Genomic DNA, 24,576 nt, shown 5'->3' with positions numbered 1-24,576 from the left:
CTCAGCTGCAATTTCAATTGATCGATTTCGATTCTGATTCTGATTCTCACTTGCCTCAACAGGTCTTCACAAGTAGAGTTTTGTGTCCCAAGAAGGGAAGGTATGCATAAGTGGGCTGGCTACATCCCATGTAGAAGGCCACAGGTTATGGTCTCACTTGTCCTGCCGGGTCTTCTCACGCACAGCATACTTCCAGAGGTCTCGGTCTCTAGTCATTTCCTCAGTGAGACCTAAAGTTCGAAGGTCGTGCTTCACCACCTCGTCCCAGGTTTTCCTGGGTCTGCCTCTTCCACAGGTTCCCTCAACCGCTAGGGTGTGGCACTTTTTCACACAACTATCTTCATCCATTCTCGCCACATGCCCATACCAGCGCAAACGTCTCTCTTGCACACCACATCTGATGCTTCTTAGGTCCAGCTTTTCTCTCAAGGTACTTACACTCTGTCGAGTATGAATACTGACATTACACATCCATTGGAGCATACTGGCTTCATTTCTTGTGAGCTTACGCATATCCTCAGCAGTCACGGTCCATGTTTCACTGCCATGTAGCATGGCTGTTCGTACACACACGTCATACAGTCTGCCTTTTACTCTGAGCGAGAGGCCTTTTGTCACCAGCAGGGGTAAGAGCTCTCTGAACTTTGGCCAAGCTATTCTTACTCTAGCAGTTACACTTTCAGCACACCCACCCCCGCTGCTAACTTGGTCACTTAGGTAATGGAAGCTATCAACTATTTCTAGTTTTTCTCAGAGCATTTTCAGTGTTTATTGTTCCTGAGCATCTGCCACATACAAAAACCATCTTCCTAGTTAGCCTTCCTTTGACATTGCTGCACCTCTTATGTGTCCATAGCTTACACTTGGTGCATCTTATAGAGTTTCTACCTACACCTTTTCTACAGATCGAGCAGGGCCATCTACCTGAAGGCGTTTGTGATTTGTCTACCTTCCTACTTATTAGGATTTTGGTTTTAGCTAGATTGACTCTAAGGCCCTTCGATTCTAATCCTTGCTTCCACACCTGAAACTTCTCCTCCAGTTCTGATAGTGACTCAGCAATTAGAGCAAGGTCATCAGCATAGAGGAGCTCCCAAGGGCATCCTGTCTTGAATTCCTCCGTTATTGCCTGGAGGACTATGATAAATAGGAGGGGGCTGAGGACTGAGCCTTGGTGGACCCCTACCTCTACCCGGAATTCTTCACTGTACATATATATATAGCAATAAGAAAATGGAGGGTATCAATGGGTGGTTCATCAACTTTTAGACATTATATTATGTTAACTTATTTATTTATTTACTAAACTGATAATTACAATAATATACATACATATAACACCGGCACCCCAGACAAAGCTATAATGCAAGTGAGAAAAGAGCATATTCTGCATATTTTGCTTTCTGAGTTCAATAAAGGCAAGAACACAACGGAAAGCATAGGGAATATCAATGCAGTACATGGGGAGCAGACGATAAGTGTATGCCAGTGTCAACAGTGGTTCTAGAAATTCAGAGTCAAAAACTGCAGCCTAGAAGATGAGCCACATCCTGGAAGATCTGTAGAGCTCGACAAAGACGTCCTGCAAATCCTGGCGGAACAAAATCCCATCATAACTGTTGAGGAACTAGCAGAGAAGCTTGGATTTGGTCAGTCAACCAGTCATCAACACCTGTATGCCATCGGAAAAGTCAGCAAATTGGGTCAGAACGTAAAGACAGATGAAATGCCACTAAGCGTCTTTCCCAGCATGCTAACAATTCTGTCAAGTTTGCTGCCTTACTACATTAGCCAATATTGGTTTCAAATTTTGGCACAAGGCCAGCAATTTTGCAGAAGGAGGTAAATCGATTGCATTGGCCCCAGTGCATAACTGGTACCTATTTCTTTACTGCCCACACGGGGCTAAACACAGAGAGGACAAACAATGACAGATAAACAGATTAAGTCGATTATATCAACCCCAGTACGTAACTGGTACTTATTTAATCGACCCCGAAAGGATGAAAGGCAAAGTCGACCGTGGCGGAATTTGAACTCAGAACGTAGCGACAGACGAAATACCGCTAGGCATTTCGCCCGGCGTGCTAACGTTTCTGCTAGCTCGCCGTCTTTAACTGGTACCTATTTTATCAACCCTGAAACGATGAAAGGCAAAGTTGACCTCAGCAGAATTTGAACTCAGAATGTAAAGACAAATTGTTGGCCCAGCGTGCTAATAATTCTACCAGTTCACCACCTTACTACATTATTCAATATTATCCTTTTTTTTCATGCCAGTACCACCTGACTGGCCCTCGTGCTAGTGGCATGTAAAAAGCAGCCACTACACTTTCGGAATGGTTGGCATTAGGAAGGGCACCCAACTGTAGAAACTTTGCCAGATCAGATTGGAGCCTAGTTTAGTCTTCTGGTTTGCCAGCCCTCAGTCAAATCGTCCAACCCATGGACAGTGGACATTAAACGATAGCAAAGATGATGATGAGTTATGCATGTGATTTGAGAAACATTTAGCTGCTGTTTCTTGCAGACACGAGTGACCAAATTGTGGGTTGCTCTTTGGTGCTTGGTGGTTGTGTTTGTGGTGGCAATGACTGATGATAATTAAATCATCATCATCATCATCATCATTTAACATTTACCTTCCTTGCTAACATGGGTGGGACGGTTTGACAAGAGCCGGCGAAGTAGAAGCCTGCACCAGACTTCTCTGACTGTTTTGGCAAGATTTTTACAGCTGGATGCCCTTCCGAACACCAACCACTTTACAGTGTGGACTGGGTGCTTTTCAGTGGCACCTGCACTGACAGGGTCACCAAGTACTTGCAAGACACAAAAAGAAAAAAAAGAAACAATTTAATGAATAAAATTTGATGAAAAAAAGGACCAGACTAATATAAGCAGTGAGATTGCTGCAGCTATGATCAACTAAACACCTCTTAATGGTAGTGCTCCAGCATGGCTACAGTTCAGTGACTGTAAAACAGGAGTTATAAATCGTAAAAAGAATAGATAATTAAAATAGCTTCTCACAACAATTAAATAACTCTAGCTATGAAGCAGCTGTTTCAAATCAAAGCAGAGTTCCAGCTGTTTGAAACCCAGGGACCAAAACAGACCACTTACTTTTGTAATAATTACCCATAGATTGTCTGAAATTTTACCTGAGGGGAGGTCTCCAATGGCTTTCGCTTGCGATTCCTTCTCAAGGCCCGGATAGCTACCGGTGGGGTCACATCGATTTCTCTGTAGTTCTTTCGGTCTGTTGGTATCCCTGGTGACATTGGTGGTGATTCAGCAGATTCAGGGGGTCCCTCAACTTGTGGAGTTTTACTTGGTTCACTGGAAACTATCACCTGTTACGAAAAAGAAAAAAAAAATAATAATAATAATAATATTAATAATAATAAGTGGCTCTTGTGGCTTCTGATCTTAACTGATTGGAAGTGTTATCATGTACATTGTTTTGTCTTGGTATAAAAGATGGGCCACAGCAAATATTCTGCTCAATACCACAAATTTGCTTGTCAGTTGTTGGACCGTAACCAGTTGAGCATGTCCCTTAGTGGCTGACGATATGTGCATCTCTGATCACGAGCAGAAGTAGTGGGGGAAGATCGCAGCCATGTGTTGAGAGGGATTCTTTGGGGTTTGAATAATTCACCTCTGGAAACATGGGTGTTTTGTTCAACATCCTTAAACAACCCTTATTCAGGGACCTTTTCAGCGGGATGGGTTACTCGACCAGAAGAACAATTCTAACTGGGCCCCACCTGCAAGGTCATGCGCTGTTTATCTTGATATAAGATCGCTATGTCGTGCACATATGGTTGTGATGCATGTGCATAGTGTACCCTTATCAGACGGGTAGTAATGATGGGTATACTGGGCTTCGTATATTTTACCCCAGTGTCACTTTGATGGCATTTACTGTTCTCTCACTCAATAATAATAATATTTTTACTGTATTGAAAGTGTCTTACGTAGGATGTGTGCAGGGCACTACTAGGCACCGTACACTTCCTACGTAAAACACTTTCAATACAGCGAAAGTAAGAGCACCACAAGAAAGCGAAGCTCACAAAGCTGCGCTCAGTAGTGCAGTAAAAGCACATTATAAAAATAAGACGTGTAAAAGGCATCCACTACACTCTTGGAGTGGTTGGCATCAGGAAGAGCATCCAGCCATAGAAACGAAGTCAAACCAGACTGGAGCAGTTCCCTTGCTTGCCAGCCCTGGTCAAACTGCCCAACCCAAGTCAGCATGGAAAACAGATTTTAAATGATGATGATGATGATGATGATGAAAGAGAGAGGGTGTGTGTATGTAAGTGTGTGTGTGTGTGTGTGTGTGTGTGTGTGTGTGTGTGTGTGTGTGTGTGTGTGTGTATGTGTGTGTGTGTTGTATGTGTGTGTGTTGTGTGTGTGTGTGTGTTGTGTGTATGTGTGTGTGTATGGTGTGTGTGTGTGGTGTGTGTATGTGTGTGTGTGGTGTGTGTGTGTGTGGTGTGTGTGTGTGTGTGTGTGTGTGTGAGAGAGAGAGAGAGAGAGAGAGAGAGAGAGGAGAGAGAGAGAGAGAGAGGGAGGGAGAGATTGAGAGGGAGAGATAGAGGAAGATGGAAGTATCGTTTACAGCCTCTGAATCTGTGAAAGCCAGAGTGAGAGAGAAAGAAAGATGGGGAAAGTAAGTGTATGCGTATGTGTAAAAAAAAAATGAGATAATGTGTATGTTTGTATGAGAGTGTGTGTGTGTGTGTGTATGGATTGGAGAGGTGTGTGAGGGAGCTGGGAAGACAGCATGTGCGTATCTGAAAGAGAATGAAGAATTCTGTGAATGTGTGTGTATTTTGTAGGAAAGTTTGTGTATGAGAAAGAATGTATATGTGTGTGCATGAGAGGGAGAAGGAAAGTGATGGAAAGAAAGAGTGTGTGTAAGTGAAAGAGTGGCAGAGAGATACAAGAGAGAGAGAGAGAGAGAGGGAGAGGGAGGGAGAGATTGAGAGGGAGAGGAAGATGGAAGTATTGTTTACAGCCTCAGAATCTGTGAAAGCCAGAGTGAGAGAGAAAGAAAGATGGGGAAAGTAAGTGTATGCGTATGTGTAAAAAAAAAAATGAGATAATGTGTATGTTTGTATGAGAGTGTGTGTGTGTGTGTATGTGTGTGTGTGTGTGTGTGTGTGTATGGATTGGAGAGGTGTGTGAGGGAGCTGGGAAGACAGCATGTGCGTATCTGAAAGAGAATGAAGAATTCTGTGAATGTGTGTGTATTTTGTAGGAAAGTTTGTGTATGAGAAAGAATGTATATGTGTGTGCATGAGAGAGAGAAGGAAAGTGAGGGAAAGAAAGAGTGTGTGTGTGTGTATGATTGAGTTTGTGTGTATAGGACTATGTAGGCCTGAGAGAGAGAGACAGACAGACAGACAGATAGTGTGGATGTATGAATGAGAGTTAGTGTATAAGAGAATGCAGATGTAAGAGAAAGATGGGAAGAGAGCATGTTTGTGAAAAGGACAGTGTAAGGAACAATATTTGCAAATGGCGAGTGAACCCAGGTCCAAAGCTTTTTTTATGAACGGCATTGATGTTTCTCAACCTTAATATCAAAACAAATACAGGTATAATAATGATGATGATGATGATGATGATGGTGATGATGATGATGATGATGATGATGATGATGATGGTGATGATGGTGATGGTGATGATGATGATGGTGATGATGATGATGGTGATGATGGTGATGATGATGGTGGTGGTGGTGGTGGTGGTGATGAAAATAATCCTTTCTACTATAGGCACAAGGCCTGAAATTTTTTGGGGGAGGAGGATAGTTGATTAGATAAACAATAGTGTTTCACTGGTATTTAATTCATTATAGGCCTCGGATGAATTTTAAAGATGGGTAATGTTGATGGAATATTTCCCTCATCATACAGATGATATGGAGCTCACAGCGGCGGTGGAGGGAGCAAAGCCTGAGCTCTTTGAGTCGATCCCAATAGTCAAGGCTTGTCATGTCATCCTCCGCAGACTTCCGCCAAGCAGCTAATTTTAAGAGAGATACGCAAGTAAAATTACTAATAGAGAAACGAAAATAAACTTTGGAAATAGCAACGCCACCATAGGTTAACTGGAAACGATGAACGTGTTTTCAAGGGAGATAATCAAAGAACGTAACTATTTCATGAAAAGTAAATATAACACATGAAAAATCCTTCAAGAATCCATAAAAATTCCCGGATTACTACCAAAATTTCATCATCTGTTCTTTGTGTCATTACCAACTTTTCCTGCAAGTTTCATCAAATACCATTCACAACTTTTTGAGTTATTTTGCACACAGACAGACAAACCAATACCAATAAAAACCTAACCACCTTCCTTGACAGAGGTAATAATGATTTCAAAATTTGGCATAAGACCAGCAATTACATCGACCCCAGTGCTGAATAATAATAATAATAATAATAATAAGACTAAAACAATACCTCTTGTCATAGGTGCCCTGGGGATGATAGCAAAAGGGGCTGATTGCTACCTAACTCAGATACCAGGAAACCCCAAAATGGCAGAAATTCAAAAGATAGTGCTCATGGGAACTGCTCATATTCTACGCAAAATACTTTCTTTGTAATCTCAATTTTAAAACAAACATAATTTTCGTATGGTTTTTTAGGCATTCACTAGTACAACACTAAGTACAAAACCAAATATATGGCACGCTAGGCATAACACCAACATGAACTTCCAACTTGTTGTCTCTTGAGGTCTCTGCGTGAGACTTGGAGCCAGCTTGTGCAAATGTAAAGCAAAAGTCAAACATAGAATAATAATAATAACTAGCAGTATCGCCCGGCGTTGCTCAGGTTTGTAAGGGAAATAACTATATAAGCATTTTAGAGATGTAAAGTATAATAGCCATCTCAATATGGCTAACCACAAATGGGGGGTGTTACTGTAGCTTTTTACGTCCTGAGATTTAATAATACATTTTTAGAGAGTTACTTCCCTTATATAATAGCAAAAAAATGCATTAAAAATGGAAAAAAATGATGGTAAATTTTTTTTTAAATTGTAGACTCATCGTAGACGCGCACTAATACCCAGAAGGGCTCGATATGAATCACGACTATAAGATACCCGCTTTTGGTTACACTGCACCGCAAAATGTGGGAGTAGTTAGGAATCTAAATCGTAGGAGACAGACACACAACTTCACTTTTATAAATAAAGATATGCCCTGATGCAATACCAGGTACTGGCTCTCGTGGCTTTGATCACATGATCACACTAATACCAATTATAAGCACGAATGCACAGAAGGCAATGTGACATTAATAAAGATATGTAATGGTGAAAGTGCGGATAATTTTTGACTTCTCTTTGTACCATTATTAGGTTGTGAGTTCAATTCTCAGGCCAAGTAGTGTGTTGTGTCTCTTGAGCAAGGCACTTCATTTCACATTGCCACAGTCTACTCAGCTGTAAATGGGTACCAGCAGTACCTTGGGATTAACCCTGCAGGTAATACTGCTTTTACATACCCTGCCATTATCACCACCACCACCACCACCAATACCAGCAGACTGTGTAACCCTGCAACGGAGTCATGTTTACAGCACTTCCTCTTGATTAAGCCGTCTAAAATCTATAATGAATGGTTAAACTTAAACAGATGTTGTTCTCTGCATGTTTGTGACAAAGCTGTGCAGCTCTGCTTATTATTGACAAAGGGTTTCACTTGAGATTGCTGTCACCTGATATTAACATCAAAACAATATTGTTATTATTTATTGCACAAATTATTATTAACCGTTGGTGACCATCGATGTCGTTTCTAGGCATTCTCTTTCTTACTCATACACACACACACACCAACACCCTTTCTCTCTTTCTTTTACACATGTATTGTCTATATTCTCTCTCTTACACACACACAAACACCCTTTCTCTCTTTCTTTTACACATGTATTGTCCATATTCTCTCTCTTACACACACACAAACACCCTTTCTCTCTTTCTTTTACACATGTATTGTCCATATTCTCTCTCTTACACACACACAAACACCCTTTCTCTCTTTCTTTTACACATGTATTGTCCATATTCTCTCTCTTACACACACACAAACACCCTTTCTCTCTTTCTTTTACACATGTATTGTCCATATTCTCTCTCTCTTACACACACACAAACACCCTTTCTCTCTTTCTTTTACACATGTATTGTCCATATTCTCTCTCTTACACACACACACAAACACCCTTTCTCTCTTTCTTTTACACATGTATTGTCCATATTCTCTCTCTTACACACACACAAACACCCTTTCTCTCTTTCTTTTACACATGTATTGTCCATATTCTCTCTCTTACACACACACAAACACCCTTTCTCTCTTTCTTTTACACATGTATTGTCCATATTCTCTCTCTTACACACACACAAACACCCTTTCTCTCTCTCTTTTACACATGCATAAGCACACACATACACACACACTGTCACATACTCATATATATGCTCTCTTTTACACATGAAGTGTCTATATCTATTTCTCTCTGCCTTTCTTTCCCCCTCTCTCACACACACTATCTGTCTCTCTCTCTCTCTCTCACACACACAAACACACTATCTCTCTCTCTCAACATGTATACACACACCCACTCTTTTCCTTATGTACACAAACTTTCATGCAAATAGCTCTCTCTTTTACACACACATATACAAAATCTCTCTCACTTTCTCTTGTTGGCTTGGGAACAGGGAATGCACTAGTGTCAAATGCACCCCTAAAACTTTTGTCAGGGGCAATAAAAATGCTTTGAACATCCTCCTGAAAAACTTCATTGCCAAAACGAACAAACGCAGAAACATTTTTGTTCTAAACCACAGATTTGCTTATCAGTTGTTTGATTTTAACCAGTCGAGCACAGCGAATGATGATATGTGCATCTTTGATCACAAGCAGGAGTAGTGGGAGAGCATCATAGCCATGTAGCCATGTGTTGAGCGTAATTCTTTAAGTTTGAATAATTCACCTATGGAAAGATAGGTGTTTCATTTATCTATATATATAAAACTGAGAATGTGTGTCTGTCTGTATGTGTGCATCACTAAAACTCGAGAACTACCCAACCGATTTCATTCAAATTGTACACATGCCTTACTTTGGGTCCATGTGGTGTCATGGACCCAAAAACTTTTATACTTCTTGCCAAATGTGAGCCCGGAGCAATCTCTTGTCTCTTTCACTATTTCAGTATTAAGTGTCAAAAGTGAAACAATAACATCTCTATTGTAATGTGAGGTAATACTTTCAGTTTTAATAGTTTCACTATTAATACTGAAACTATTATCTCACCTACATATATACAAGCATACATACATTCATATATATATATATATATATAAACACACACATATATATGTATGTATGTATATGTATGTATATATGTATATATACATCTTTAAAAAAAACCTTATTCAGGGACCTTTTGAAACATTACTTTTTCCAGCATTGAATGATTTATCTGATTTCATTGATGTACAGATATAATAATAATGGTTTCAAATTTTGGCACAAGGCCAGCAATTTGGTGGGTAGGAGGACAATTGATTACATTGACCCCACTACTTGACTGGTAGTGATTTCATGCTGTGCATGAGAAACATGCTTCGCAATCCTCAGTTGCAGATAGTATTTAACATCTATTTCTAAAATATTCATTATGTCAACTCATGTGTGTTTCTAACTTTAAACGTCCCAGCTCCGTTTAAAAAGAAACTGTCGTAAACAATAAAAAAGTAAATATGTAAAGTATTATTACTGTTAAAAACAGTAATAATGAGGTGGCTATATATATATCCAAATTATGGGGATGTAAACAAACTAACACTGGTTGCAAAGCTGTGGTAGGGAACAAACACAACACAATCATAAACACATTCACACACACAGATTTTGAATTTTTTGCTACCCTGATATTGATTAATTAATTTTTTTTTGGCTAATTCTGATATTAAATCAGCAGTTTATATTTGCTGCGGAGAATTTGGCGCGGGGATGGTAGATTTTGAAAATTTAGAATATATATTCTCGAGGCGTTGATGCTGTCGCCTCGTGGATATATATTTCCCTGGCTTCTTTGCTGACGAGACAGGCCAGTGGCAAATAGATTTAATTTAATTTAATTAAATCAGTTTGCCAATATGTATGTCGAAACTATGCATAGTCCAAAGATGATACGGGTAAATGCTTTTATTTTCCTTTGGTTTCTGAATTAAAACTATTTAGCGGTTTGAGTTTAGCTGCTCTTTCTAGTGAGTCGAATGGCCTATCAAGGCCATTCCTTAATATTGTTGTATATATATATATATATATATATATATATATATATATCTTTTACTCGTTTCAGTCATTTGACTGCGGCCATGCTGGAGCACCGCCTTTAATCGAGCAATTCAACCCCAGGACTTATTCTTTGTAAGCCCAGTACTTATTCTATCGATCTCTTTTGCCGAACCGCTAAGTTACGGGGACATAAACACACCAGCATCGGTTGTCAAGCAATGCTAGGGGGACAAACACACACATATATATACATATATACGACGGGCTTCTTTCAGTTTCCGTCTACCAAATTCACTTACAAGGCCTTGATCAGCCCGAGGCTATAGTAGAAGACACTTGCCCAAGGTGCCACGCAGTGGGACTGAACCTGGAACCATGTGGTTGGTAAACAAGCTACTTAGTAAACAGTCACTCCATATATATATATATATATATATATATATATATATATATATATATATATATATATGTATATGTATACGCACGCACGCACACACACACACATACATATATATATAGTTTCTGTCTACCAAATTCACTCACAATGCCTAGGTTGGGCTCAGGCTAGAATAGAAAACACCCCAAGTGCCACACACTAGGACTGAACTGAAGACCATAGGGTTGGAAAGCAAGCTTCTTAACCACACAGCTACGGCTGTGACTATACCAGAAATTTTGTAGCATTATTTTGGCAGTTATGGCTGTGTGGTTAAGCAGTTTGCTTCCCAGCCACATGGTTTCGAGTTCAGTCCCAACAGCTGTTCTGCTATCACCTACACACGTTACCTGTTCAGAATGGACGTCAATCAAACCAAGGAAGGTGAGGGTAAGGGCCTTCTTTAAAGATCAAGGACACTGCCCCGACTTCATCCCTTCCTTGTTCTCCTGACGAATTTTAAAAATAAATAAATAAATAATATTATTTGACAGCGATGACATGTTGCATGCTTGTCACAGAAATATTTTGATGATTCAAAAATGAAAACAAAATGAACAGAGTCCCATGGTGGATATGGAGGTATGGCTGTGGCTGAATGGTTCAGAAGTTTGCTTAACAATCATGTAGTTCTAAGTTCAATCCCACTGTACAGCACTTTGGGGAATATGCCTCCTGTTAAAGTTGTATCATCATTTAACCATTTCATTACCATATCTCTGTTGAGATGCTCTGTATTTCTTTCAAATACTTTAAATATAACAAAGAGTTTAGTAAAATAACTTAGTTATCATTCAGCTGGTGTTAGGAACATAAATTGTGACTAAGGTTTGGTGGGAGATTTTAATTCAGAACTTATGAAAATTAGACATTTGTACTCAGAGCCAGAACCAGTTTCAGCTGGGTCGGTAATGAAAGGGTTAATGCCTTGACCCTTTTGTTACCATATTTCTGTTGAGATGCTCTGTGTTTCTTTTAATTAATTTTAAATATAACAAAGAATTTAGTAAAATGACTTAATTATCATTCAGCTAGTGTTAGGAACATAAATTGTGACTAAAGTTTGGTGGGAGATTTTAATTCAAAACTTATGAAAACAAGACATTTGTACTCAGAGACAGAACCAGTTTCAGCTGGGTCGGTAATGAAAGGGTTAATGCCTTGACCCTTTTGTTACCATATTTCTGTTGACAAAATATGGTAACAACGGAGTGGTTGGCGTTAGGAAGGGCATCCAGCTGTAGAAACACTGCCAGATCAGCCTGGAGCCTGGAGCAGCCCCTGGCCCCCCAGACCCCAGTCGAACCGTCCAACCCATGCTAGCGCAGAAAACGGACGTTAAGTGATGATGATGATGATGATGCTCTGTGTTTCTTTCAATTACTTTAAATATAACAAAGAATTTAGTAAAATGACTTCGTTATCATTCAGCTAGTGTTAGGAACATAAATTGTGACTAAGGTTTGGTGGAAGATTTTAATTCAAAACTTATGAAAACAAGACATTTGTACTACAGAGCCAGGGCCGGTTTTAGCCAGGTTGGAAATGAAAGGGTTAATGTCCATTTTCCATGCTGGCATAGGTTGGACAGTTTGACATCAAGCTGGCCAGCTGGGAGTGGTCCAGACTCCAATTGTCTGTTGTGGCATGGTTTCTATGGCTGGATGCTCTTCCTAATAACAACCCCTTTACAGAGAGCCCTGGGTGCCTTTTACATGCCAACAGCATGGGTGTGTTTATGCAGCACCAGCACAGCTGCTTTTTGTGTGGCACCGGCCCCTGGAAGGACAAGCCTGTATGGAAGACAACGATTTTACTTAGCTTGACATGTCTTATCAAGTACGGCAAATTGCCACATCACCTGGTTCCTTGTCATTTCTTCAATAAGGCCCAACGTCCGAAGATCCTTTCTCCCCACTTTGTACCATGTCTTCCTGGGTTTATTCTTCCACAGGTCCCCTCCACAATTAGAGCTTGGACAGAATGCCAAACTGACATAAAACCAAATGGACAAGAGGCCAAAAAGACATACGGAAATTAAAATATATGATTTTTAATCTCGTTAAACCTTAAGTGCCAAATTGGTGAATTGGTCATTAAACTTTGTAGGTAAGAATGGTTTCTGCCTGACTGGCCCTCGTGCCGGTGGCACGTAAAAGCACCCACTACACTCTCGGAGTGGTTAGCGTCAGGAAGGGCATCCAGCCATAGAAACTCTGCCAGATCAGATTGGAGTCTGGTGCAGCCATCTGGTTCGCCAGACCTCAGTCAAAATCGTCCAACCCATGCTAGCATGGAAAGCAGACGTTAAATGATGATGATGATATCTTTATGCAGCTGTCTTCATCCATATGCATCACAAGACCAAACCAGTGCAGTCTCCTCTCTTGCACACAACATCCGATGCCTCTTATACCTTGTTTTCCTCTTAAATCTTTTACACTTTGTCATGTATGTATGGAGAATTTAGTTGACGGAATCTATGCAGAAATCTATCGTTTATGTGTGTGTGTGTGTGAGGACGAAAGAGGGTGTTTGTGTATGTGTGAGTGTGAGAATGTGTGTGTGTGTTTGTGAGTGTGAGTGAGTTCGTGCTTGAGTGTGTGTGTGTGTGTGTGTGTGTGTGTGTGTGTGTGTGTATGCATGCATGTGTTTGTATGCAGAAATCTATCGTTTATGTATGTGAGAGCGAAAGAGAGTGTTTGTGTGTGTGTGTGTGTGTGAGTGTGTGTGTTTGAGAGTGTGTGTATGTTTGTGTGAGTGAGTGCATGCTTGTGTGTGTGTGTTGTGTGTGTGTGTGTGTCTGTGTGTATGCATGCATGTGTTTGTATGCAGAAATCTATCGTTTATGCATGTGAGAGCGAAAGAGAGTGTTTGTGTCTGTGTGACTGTGAGAATGTGTGTGTGTTTGTGAGTGTGTGTATGTTTGTCTGAGTGAGTGCATGCTTGTTTGTGTGTGTGTGTCTGTCCATGCATGTATGTGTTTGTGTGTGCATGCATGCATGTGATTGTGTGCAGAAATCTATCATTTATGCGTGTGTGTGAGAGCAAAAGAGAATGTTTGTGTGTGTGTGTGTGTGTGTGTGTGTGTGTGTGTGTGGTGTGTGTGTGTGAGTGAGAATGAGTGTGTGTGTTTGTGAGTGTGTGTATGTTTGTGTCAGTGCACGCTTGTGTGTGTGTGTGTGCATGTATGCATGTGTTTGTGTGTACCGTTGTCTTAACATCATGTGATGATCGTAACAGGACATCACCGCCAATAAAAGCGTTGTTGTTTCTTTCCAATCTTCAAAGATAAACTTGTCCAGCCACGGGGAAATATTACTTTGATTGGATGTGCTGTGGGCACGTAACAAACACCATCCAATCGTGGCCGTGCCAGCCCCGCCTGGCCTCCGTGCCGGTGGCACGTAAAAAACACCATCCGAGCGTGGCTGTTCGCCAGCCTCGTCTGGCACCTGTGTCGGTGGCACGAAAAACACCATCCGAGCGTGGCCATTTCGCCAGCCTCGTCTGGCACCTGTGTCAGTGGCACATAAAAAGCACCCACTACACTCACGGAGTGGTTGGCGTTAGGAAGGGCATCCAGCTGTAGAAACACTGCCAGATCTAACTGGCCTGGTGCAGCCTTTGGGCTTCCCAGACCCCAGTTGAACCGTCCAACCCATGCTAGCATGGAAAGCGGACGTTAAACGATGATGATGATGGATGCAAGTAAGGGTTGGGGACAGGAAGGGCATCCAGCCATAGAAGAAAAATCTGCCTCAAAAATATCACGTGACCCATGTAATCATGGAAAGGTGGATATTAAGGAGAGGGGCTTTCTCCGTCCGGGTTGCGGAACCGTGGAATAAGCTGCCGGACGAGATGGTGAAGATGCCGACGACCGCTCGGTTCAAAGTCTCCCTTGACCACAAGTGGCCTGAACTCTTTACATGAACACAACCCTGCACATAACTCCATGTCCCCCTACATGGCCTTGCTTTTTAGGCCAAAAAAATTAACTAACTAACTAGTTAAAACAATGACAATGATGATACACATACACACACACACACATATATATATACACACACATGCATGTGTGTGTGTATGTGTACAGGTGTGTTGTTATCAGTGTGAGGTAAAAATCGGTACACTGAAGCAGAAATACTTACAGTAGGGGTTCTCCGTCATTTTTTACCTATAGACCTCTTCAATTACTATTTTATTCTGGTGGACGCCCCCAGCCCCCACATAGCCATTTTATGCTTAAAAACTAGTTTTATAGAAACTTCTTTCAAATTCCTATTTTGTAGGGGGACATGGAGTTATGAATAAACCCAGGAAGACATGGTACAAAGTGGGGAGAAAGGATCTTCGGACGTTGGGCATTAACTTGTGGAGGTTGAACTATGTAAAATCTTAGAAAAAGAAACCCAGCTGTTTCTTGCAATAATTACCAATACATACATCGAAAGCAAAATTGTTTTCAGGGGCCCTTAAAATACTATTGTGAATCCTCAATTTACTATTTTGTTGTGTGGACCCCACAAAATCTTATATGGACCCTCAGGGGCTACATGGACGACAGTTGAGAACTACTGCTCAACAGTGTTAATGTCTTACAAGACTTCTAGTTAAATTACTTTGAAGGCTGATGACTTTGGCAATTAGAATTAACTGCTTCTAATTTAATTACAAGACCAACAATTTTTAATGGGCAGCAGATAGTCACCTAAATCGCCTCCTTTTATGCTAATGTATATCTTGTATTTTAAGCCAGTGTATAGCTTTTAAGCTACTGACCCCAAATGGGAAGATCTCAAACAGATTTCTGACTTGTTTTGGAGAATTTGTTGCAATTGTTTTCTCCAAAGATGATCATATTTGTCGCAAAAAATCATGTAAAATATTGCCAAAAATAATCATTGATTTTGCTATCAATTTCAATTATTCCCAAAATTTATTTCCAAGTTATGAAAACTGTTATTGTACAAAAAAAATTTGTTGTAAAAAATCATGTAAAAAAAATTGCTGAAAACAACTGCAATAATGAAAACTTGGGAATCCAAAATTTGAGGGTTGCAGGTCTGGATTCGACCCGGAATGTTTTTTAATTTACTCATAGAGTCAGCCTGATTCCAAAATGGTATATGTAGGGTTACGGCCTCTAGGAGTAAAGTTGAAAAAATATGGCACTCTGACATTGGCATTTATTATATTAGATGAAATAAGAACCGGAACTGACTTACTTTCTTTGATGGAACAGGGCTGCTGGTGCCAGTATTAGTATTTTGCTTCATGTTACACAGACGCTGGGTACGGCAGGTGGAAGGTGATCTATGCAAAGAACTAGTGACATTGTTGCAAAGACGCGATGGGACCGCAGAGTTTGGTGCAGGGCTGTTGTGCTTATGAACCGAATGTGATGTCTTGGGTGCTTGAGAATTTGATAGAGTTGTAGCTATTTTTTCTACATTAGCTTTCTTTATGCTGTTTACCACAAGAGCTTTCTGTTTGCGCCATTGCTGTGAAAAGAAGAGAGCAAAGAGAAAAAAAAAAAATTCTAATTAATTATTTTGAAGGCTGGTGCCACATTAAAAACATTGGTGCTGATGCCACATAAAATGTACCCAGTACACTTTGTGGAATGTTTGGCATTAGGGAAAGGTGTCCAGCTGTAGAAACTATGTCAGAACAGATAATGGAGGCAAACTGGCAGAAACGTTAGCACGCCGGGTGAAATGCTTAGCGGCATTTCATCTGTCTTTATGTTCTGGGTTCAAATTCCGCCGAGGCTGACTTTGCCTTTCATCCTTTCGGGGTTGATTAAATAAGTACCAGTTATGCACTGGGGTCGATGTAATCAACTTAATCTGTTTGTCTGTCCTTGTTTGTCCCCTCTGTGTGTAGCCCCTTGTGGGCAATAAAGAAATAAGATAATGGAGCCAGGTGCGGTCCCTGGCCTTACTAACTCCGGTCGAACCATCCAACCTTTGTGAGCATGGAAAACGGATGTTAAATGACGATGATGATGATGAGTTTGGCAATTAGAGTTAATTGTTTCTACTTTAATTACAAGGCCAGCAACATTTGATAGATGGTACATAGTCCCCCAGGCGGCGAGCTGGCAGAACCGTTAGCATGCCAGGCGATATACTTAGCGGTATTTCATCTGCCGTTACGTTCTGAGTTCAAATTCCGCCGAGGTTGACTTTGCCTTTCATCCTTTCAGGGTAGATTAAATAAGTACCAGTTACACACTGGGGGGGGGGGGAGCGATATAATCTGTTTGTCTGTCCTTGTTTGTCCCCTCTGTGTTTAGCCTCTTGTGGGTAGTAAAGAAATAGGTACATAGTCCCCCAGTAATTTGTTTTATTAACACAGAATGGGTGAAAGGCAAAGTTGGCTTCAGCAGGATTTGAACTTAAAATGTGAGGAACCAGAAAAAATTCCACAAGGCACTTGTCCAGCATCCTTTTAACATCCATTTTGTTTTTCGGTGCTCGCATGGGTCAAATGGAATTTGCTGAGACAGGTTTTCTATGACCAGATGTCCTTCCTATCACCAACTCTCATCTGTTTCCAAGCAATGTCATATTTTCCCCATGACCAGACATGTTTTTATGCAAGATTGGAAATGAAAGACTGAAAGACATTGTTTGCATGATGGTGGCACTTGTTTACAACCATCATGTGATGTCAAGACAAGGAGACCGAAATATTCACATGCACACACATCGGATATATTCATAGTGAACAGCTACCAAATATTTAAGACAGGATTCAAAACTGAATCCAGTTTCCTACAAGTCCTCGCCCTATTGTTCTCACCCTTTTGCACTAGGAAATTTAAGAGAACAGAGTGACCTCTTAGATCTTCTCAAATCAAACATGGGTCATGGCTGATTAGAGAGGAAAAATCCTTTGTTTTTGCTTGATCTAGCTTGGTTAGGAATACTACAAAATCGAAATCGATCAACATCAATGGAAATTACAGCTGTGATACCAGTGCCGGTGGTATGTAAGATAACCATCCGAACGTGGCCATTGCCAGCGCCGCCCTGACTGGCCTCGTGCCGTTGGCACGTAAAAAGCAACATCCGATTGTGGCTGTTTGCCAGCCTTGCCTGGGCCCCGTGCCTGTGGCACGTAAAAAGCACCATCCGATCGTGACTGTTTGCCAGCCTTGCCTGGCACCTGTGCCGGTGGCACGTAAAAAGCACCCACTACACTCATGGAGTGGTTGGCGTTAGGAAGGGCATCCAGCCGTAGAAACATTGCCAGATCAGACTGGGCCTGGTGCAGCCTTCTGGCTTCCCAAACCCCAGTTGAACCGTCCAACCCATGCTAGCATGGAAAGCGGACGCTAAACGAAGATGATGATGATGATGATGAAGCAAAGTCAAATCGGTTTCATTCTCTTTAGTTGCTGCTTCTGATCAGAGAGCACATCTCTGTCTCTTCTCCTTCCTTCTGGTACCGATGGAGAAGCAACACACTGCTTATACTCTCTACTTGCCTAGACCATCTTACTCTTTCTCTCTCTAGTAGTCACAAACAGATGAAGCTTACAAACACACTGGACCATGAAACTAAAGACAATTTGTTTACTGCTACAACAAGCAAGCAATGTACACAAACAACTCAAAGCAGTTGTGTCTTCTATATTGTAATGACCATCATAACAATCATATAAATAAATAGCCATCTGTAGCTTAAGGTGTGTAGCTTAATGGTTAGAGTATTCAGCTCACGATCGAAAGGTTGTGAGTTCAATCCCTGGCGATGTGTTGCATCCTTGAACAAGACACTTTATTTCACATTGCTCCAGTCCACTCAGCTGGCAAAAATGAGTTGTACCTGTATTTCAAAGGGCCAGCCTTGTCACACTCTGTGTCATGCTGAATCTACTTGAGAACTATATTAAGGGTACACCTGTCTGTGGAGTACTCAGCCACATGCACGTTAATTTCAAAAGCAGGTTGTTCTGCTGATTGGATCAACTTGAACATTCATCGTAACCGACAGAGTGTCAAATGGCCATCTCAACAAGCAATTAATATTGTTTTTAACTTATTTATCTGATTCATATAATCACTACTTAACCATTACATATTATCTTTATATATACACGCACACACACACACACACACACACACACACACACACAGAGTGGTGTTAGGAAGGGCATTCAACCATAAAAACCATGCCAAAGCAGACACTGGATCTTGATGGACACATCAAATCTTTTCAAACCATCCAATCCTTGCCAGTATGAAACATGGACATTAAATGACACACACACACACACACATATTGTAGGCTTCTTTCAGTTTCCATCCACCAAATCCACTCACAAGGCTTTGATCAGCCTGGAACTATAGTAAAAGAGACTTGCCCAAGGTACCATGCATTTATGTTCAACCTGAAAGAAGAAATATAAACATGCTCACCTCAACATTTCGTAACATTATACCTTTTCCAGGCGTAGTCTCTTCCACGGATTTTGTATTTTGGGCAGCACCATTTCCATTGTCTTTCCTCTGTGAGGCAGAAATTAAGATAAACATAACTAAAAGAGTGAATATTATTTAAACCATATCAAAGGAACATGGAGGCACATGGCTTAGTGGTTAGGATATACTGAACAGCTACCAAATATTTAAGCCAGGATTCGAAACCGAATCCAGTTTCCTACAAGTCCTCAACCTATTGCTCTCACCTTTTGTACTAGGAAATTTAAGAAAACAGAGTGGCCTCTTAGATCTTCTCGAATCAAACATGGGTCATGGCTGATTAAATAGGAAAAATCCTAAGATTGTGGTTTCAATTCCTGGAACAGGCAATATGTTCTGTTCTTGAGCAAAACACTTTATTTCACATTGCCCCAGTCCACTCAGCTGTCAGAAATGAGTAATCCTGCGATGGACTGGGTGGGGAATATATACATCCCAGAATCCAGGAAACTGGCCCTAAGGGGCTAAGATGCAGGAAGGAGCTTTATTTTTACAAAGAAACATCAGAGACAAAATGCCCTGAAATATTTAAAATGGCACCAGATCCAAAAAGGTTCTCATGTCCTCATAATTCTGTCAATGCCAACTTTGAACTTTGCCCTTCATTTCTTATGGAAGAAGTAAGTGAGGTTAATACAAGCATAACTGGGCATAATTGACAAGACCCTTCATTCAAAGACTGTGGCCTTGTGGTTATTTTATAAACCATTAAAATACAGAATCGTTAGAGTGATGGACAAATTGCTTTGTAGTATTTAGTTACAACCTTTTACATTCTGAGTTCATATCCCATCAAAATCAACTTTACCTTTCATCCTTCCAGGGTTGATAAAATGAAGTACAATCTAGTACTGGGGAATGGATTAGCTGATTACAATGTAATCAGCTAATCCTCCCCTCTCTCAAAATTGCTGGCTTAGTGCCCAAAATCCGAAACAATTATCAGTGTTGTTGTTGTTATTCTTCTTTTTCTTATTATTATTAACTAAGGAGGCAAGCTGGCAGAATTGTCAGCATATGGAAACTGAAAGAAGCCTGTCATATCTATGTATATATATATGTATGTGTGTGTATATGTTTGTGTGTGTCTGTGTCTGTCTCCTCCAACATCGCTTGACAACCGATGCTGGTGTGTTTATGTCCCCGTAACTTAGCGGTTCGGCAAAAGCGACCGATAGAATAAGTACTAGGCTTACAAAGACTATGTCCTGAGGTCGATTTGTTCGACTAAAGGCGGTGCTCCAGCATGGCCACAGTCAAATGACTGAAACAAGTAAAAAGAGAGTAAAACAAAAGAGAGTATACCATGCAAAATGCTTAGCAATATCTCATCCACCCTTATGTTCTGAGTTCAAATTCCACTGAGGTTGACTTTGCCTTTCATCCTTTTGGGGTTCATAATTACGTACCACTTAAGTACTGGGGGTCAATAAGACCAACTTACCCCCACCCCCACAAATTTCAGGCCTTGTGCCTATAGTAGAAAGGATTATCATTATTATTATTATTATTATTATTGTTAGCATGCTGGACAAAATGCCTAGCAGTATTTTGCCCATCTGTATATCCTGAGTTCAAATTCCACCAAGGTCGACTTTGCTTTTCATCCTTTTGGGGTCAATGAATTAATTACCACAATGAAACAACACCACAGAGGAATCGACGTAAGCTTAAATAATAAATCGTGATATGTGAACTGCAATATGGCGAGGTATTACTCTGTGTGTATATGTATATGTGTGTGTGTATATATATATATATATATATATATATAAATTAGAAAAACAAACCACCTATCAATTCAATAATGAAAAATTAAATTATACCATCTAGAAAATTACATATTATAGAAAGATTAAATGTAAGAACATATAACGATGATTAAGTAATGTGCAAAATTAGGTGGGTTTTTTTACTAATTATATATATATAATATATATATATATATATATATATATATATTATATTTTATGAAATTTGATTTAGTATTTCTAAATTGAATTTTTCCTTGTAAGTTTGGAATAATATTCCCTCATATTATTATTATATATATATATATATATATATATGTATGTGTATATATATATATATTATATATATATATATATATATATAATATATATATATATATATATATGTGTGTGTCTGTAATTGCAATGTTGGATTAAATGAGGAATGGAAGAATAATATTACCTCTGAAGATGATGATGATGATGATGGTGGTGGTGGCATCAGCCTTGAAGGACTTGGCTGAGACTTTGCAGAAGCGATTGAGGATTTTATTGCAGGACTTTGGAAAGATCTCCCAGCAGCTGAATGGGCACTCACCATGGGACTTTGGTGAGATTTTGTAGCAGCTCCCTGTGTATTTGTGGTTGGACTTTGCACTGATTTTCCGGAAACCATCTCCAGCCGCTTTCGCAGTGAATCTCTTTCACATTCCATCACTAAAGCAAAGAGAAACAAAAGATTTCTTTAAAAACAACAGTTTCATGCTTCAAATTCTTAGAAATTTATTTTCTATACATACAGACACACACACACATATATACATATACAAACACATATATATATATAAAACACACATATACATACACATACATAGACATATACACACACACACACATACATATTTATACGGAGTGGTTGGCGTTAGGAAGGGCATCCAGCCATAGAAACACTCCCAGATCTGACTGGGCCTGATGCAGCCTTCCGGCTTCAGACCCCAGTTGAACCGTCCAACCCATGCTAGCATGGAAAACGGACGCTAAATGATGATGATGATGATGATGATATAAATACAGGTACAACAGAAACAGGAAGAAAGAGTGAGAGAAAGTTGTGGTGAAAGAGTACAGCAGGGATCGCCACCACCCTCTGCTGGAGACTCGTCAGCATGTCACATAATGAGAATTATTGTCACATGCTCCAGTTTTATTAATAGCAGTAGTGTAATTAGAGAAAATTAGAGGAAATTAGGTGCAAAACATGTAGACACATTATAGGCGCAGGAGTGGTTGTGTGGTAAGAATTTTACTTCCATGATTCCAAATTCAGTCCTTCGTGATTCCAGATTCAGTTCCACGCATGGAACCTTCAGCAAATGTTTTCTACTTGTTATAAACCCAAACTGGAATGTCTAAGTCTAAAAGTTTAAAAGGTTATATATATATATAGGCGCGGGCATGGCTGTGTGGTTAGGGAGCTGGCTTCCTAGCTATATGGTTTCGGGTTCAGTCCCACTGCGTGGCACTTTGGGTACATGTCTTCCACTATAGCCCCGAGCCGACCGGAGCTTTGTGATTGAATTCGGTAGGTGGAAGTTACTGCCGTGTGTGTATGTGTGCGTATAGCTGCTCAGTGCCTCTCCGAAAGCGAGAGAGGGATATATATATAAGTTTAGTTTTGCTTACAATTTAACAATCTTTATTTGTGTTGTAGATTGCTGTATTTTTAGTTAAAACCTTTTAAACTTAGACATTCCAGTTTGGGTTTATAACATATACATACTCACATACTGACACACATATATATATACATACATATATACATATACACACATATATATAATATATACATATGCACACACACACACACACACAATATTTATATTTATATTGTCCCAACATGTTTCATACTTCGTTGAATCTTCACCAGAATAGAAGGCCTCCATCCTCATTCCTTTCTCCAGAAACAAACATAAAGCAAATGGGTAACTTTGTCTACAAAATCCACTCACAAGGCCTTGGTTGGTCTGAGGCTATAGCAGGAGACACATGCAAAGTCACCACACAGTGGTACTGAACCCAGGACCATGTGTTTTGGAACCAAGTTTCTTACCACACAGCCACACCTTTATCCACAAAGAAACATAAAGCAAATGGGTAACTTATAAATAATAATAAAACATTGTGTACAGTGCTCAGGTGCACTACAACTCATCTAAAGTGTATATATAATCAGGTGTAGTTTTAGGGGATTTTAGAAAGCATGAGGGCCTTAAAGGATGCAGTGTCATGACAGTCAACAACTGACGCAGGCAGTTTATTCCATGCTTCAGCAACTCTGAGCGTGAAAAAATGTTTCCGAAAGTCATGGGAGCTGTGTTGTTTTCTGACTTTGTAGGCATGTCCACGTGTGTTAGACACATGGAGATCAAAAAGGTGTTCAGTGTTGTTGTTGGTGAGGTGGTTGATAACTTTGTGGGCATTTACCAAGTCCGTCGCCAGACGCCGGAGCTTCAGTGAATCCATGCCCAGGGAAACAAGGCGCTCAGAATATGGTAGGTGTCTGATGGAGGGTATGCATTTGGTTGCACGTCTCTGGACAGATTCCAGGAGGTCAATGTTCTGAGCAAGATAGGGGTTCCAAACTGATGATGCGAATTCCAAGTGTGGTCGTACCATAGCTGTATACAGTTTTAAATACAAACCAAAATTAAGAGCGAGAGAGAGAGACAAATGCCCCAGGGCATGAAACCAGTGGCTGAAACCAACGAGGGCATTATAGAATAAGCAGCACTAATTAATAAATTTAATTTACCTGCCAAAGCCATCTTCATGTGCTGCATTTCCAGGTTCATGTTTTTGCAAGTGAGTTCCGTTTGGGATTTCTCGTGACTCAATGTTTGGATGGTTTTCGTTTGGTGCGAAACAACAGTTTGAAGATTGCTATCTTTGCTGGTGCCCTCCGAGCCATTGGAAGACTCCATCGTTTCTGGTGCGTTTCCTTCAACAAGTGATAACCTGCATTGCTCACATTTGTCGGATGTTGCAGCAACTCTCTTTCTATCTTTTTCGTCTTTTTGTAGCAATTCTTTAGAAAAAACAGAAACACACGCAAAAGTTATGGATGGAAACAATATCTAATATTGCAAGTCTTTCGATAGCAGTTTTTTTTATTTATCATGCGCCCTTTTCAAACCTAGCCAGGCTCATGGGCCCAGTTTCCCGGTTCCTGTAGCATATGTGTTCCCCCCAGCTGGACGGGACACCAGTCCATTGCAGCGTTACTCAAGAAACAGGAAGAAAGAGTGAGAGAAAGTTGGGGCGAAAGAGTACAACAGGGGTCGCCACTACCCGCTGCCAGAGCCTCATGGAGCTTTAGGTGTTTTTGCTCAATAAACACACACAACGCCCGGTCTGGGAATTGAAACCGTGATCCTCCGACTGCGAGTCCACTGCCCTAACCACTGGGCCACTGCGCCTCCACTTTGATAATAGTAAGCTGGCAGAATTGTTAACATGCCGAGTGGAATGCTTAGTGGTATGTTTTGAGTTCAACTTTGC

General features: G+C 40.4%; 1 protein-coding gene across 1 annotated transcript in view; it reads right to left on the bottom strand.

Moving 5' to 3' along the window:
• LOC115224518 (myosin-2 heavy chain-like) overlaps positions 1 to 24,576 on the bottom strand; it is a 44,896-nt gene that overhangs the window by 8,298 nt on the left and 12,022 nt on the right. The window contains exons 7-11 of the mRNA XM_036513429.1: positions 23,831 to 24,103; positions 21,482 to 21,735; positions 19,226 to 19,315; positions 16,022 to 16,297; positions 3,165 to 3,356 (exon numbers count right to left, since the gene is read on the bottom strand). Coding sequence (XP_036369322.1) covers positions 3,165 to 3,356; positions 16,022 to 16,297; positions 19,226 to 19,315; positions 21,482 to 21,735; positions 23,831 to 24,103 — 1,085 coding nt within the window. The remainder of the gene's footprint in view (positions 1 to 3,164; positions 3,357 to 16,021; positions 16,298 to 19,225; positions 19,316 to 21,481; positions 21,736 to 23,830; positions 24,104 to 24,576) is intronic.

This window comes from Octopus sinensis, linkage group LG25, assembly GCF_006345805.1.
Source record: "Octopus sinensis linkage group LG25, ASM634580v1, whole genome shotgun sequence".
NCBI classification, from domain to species: domain Eukaryota; kingdom Metazoa; phylum Mollusca; class Cephalopoda; order Octopoda; family Octopodidae; genus Octopus; species Octopus sinensis.
Note: the sequence above shows the minus strand (reverse complement) of the source record. Positions and strands in the feature narration are given on the sequence as shown.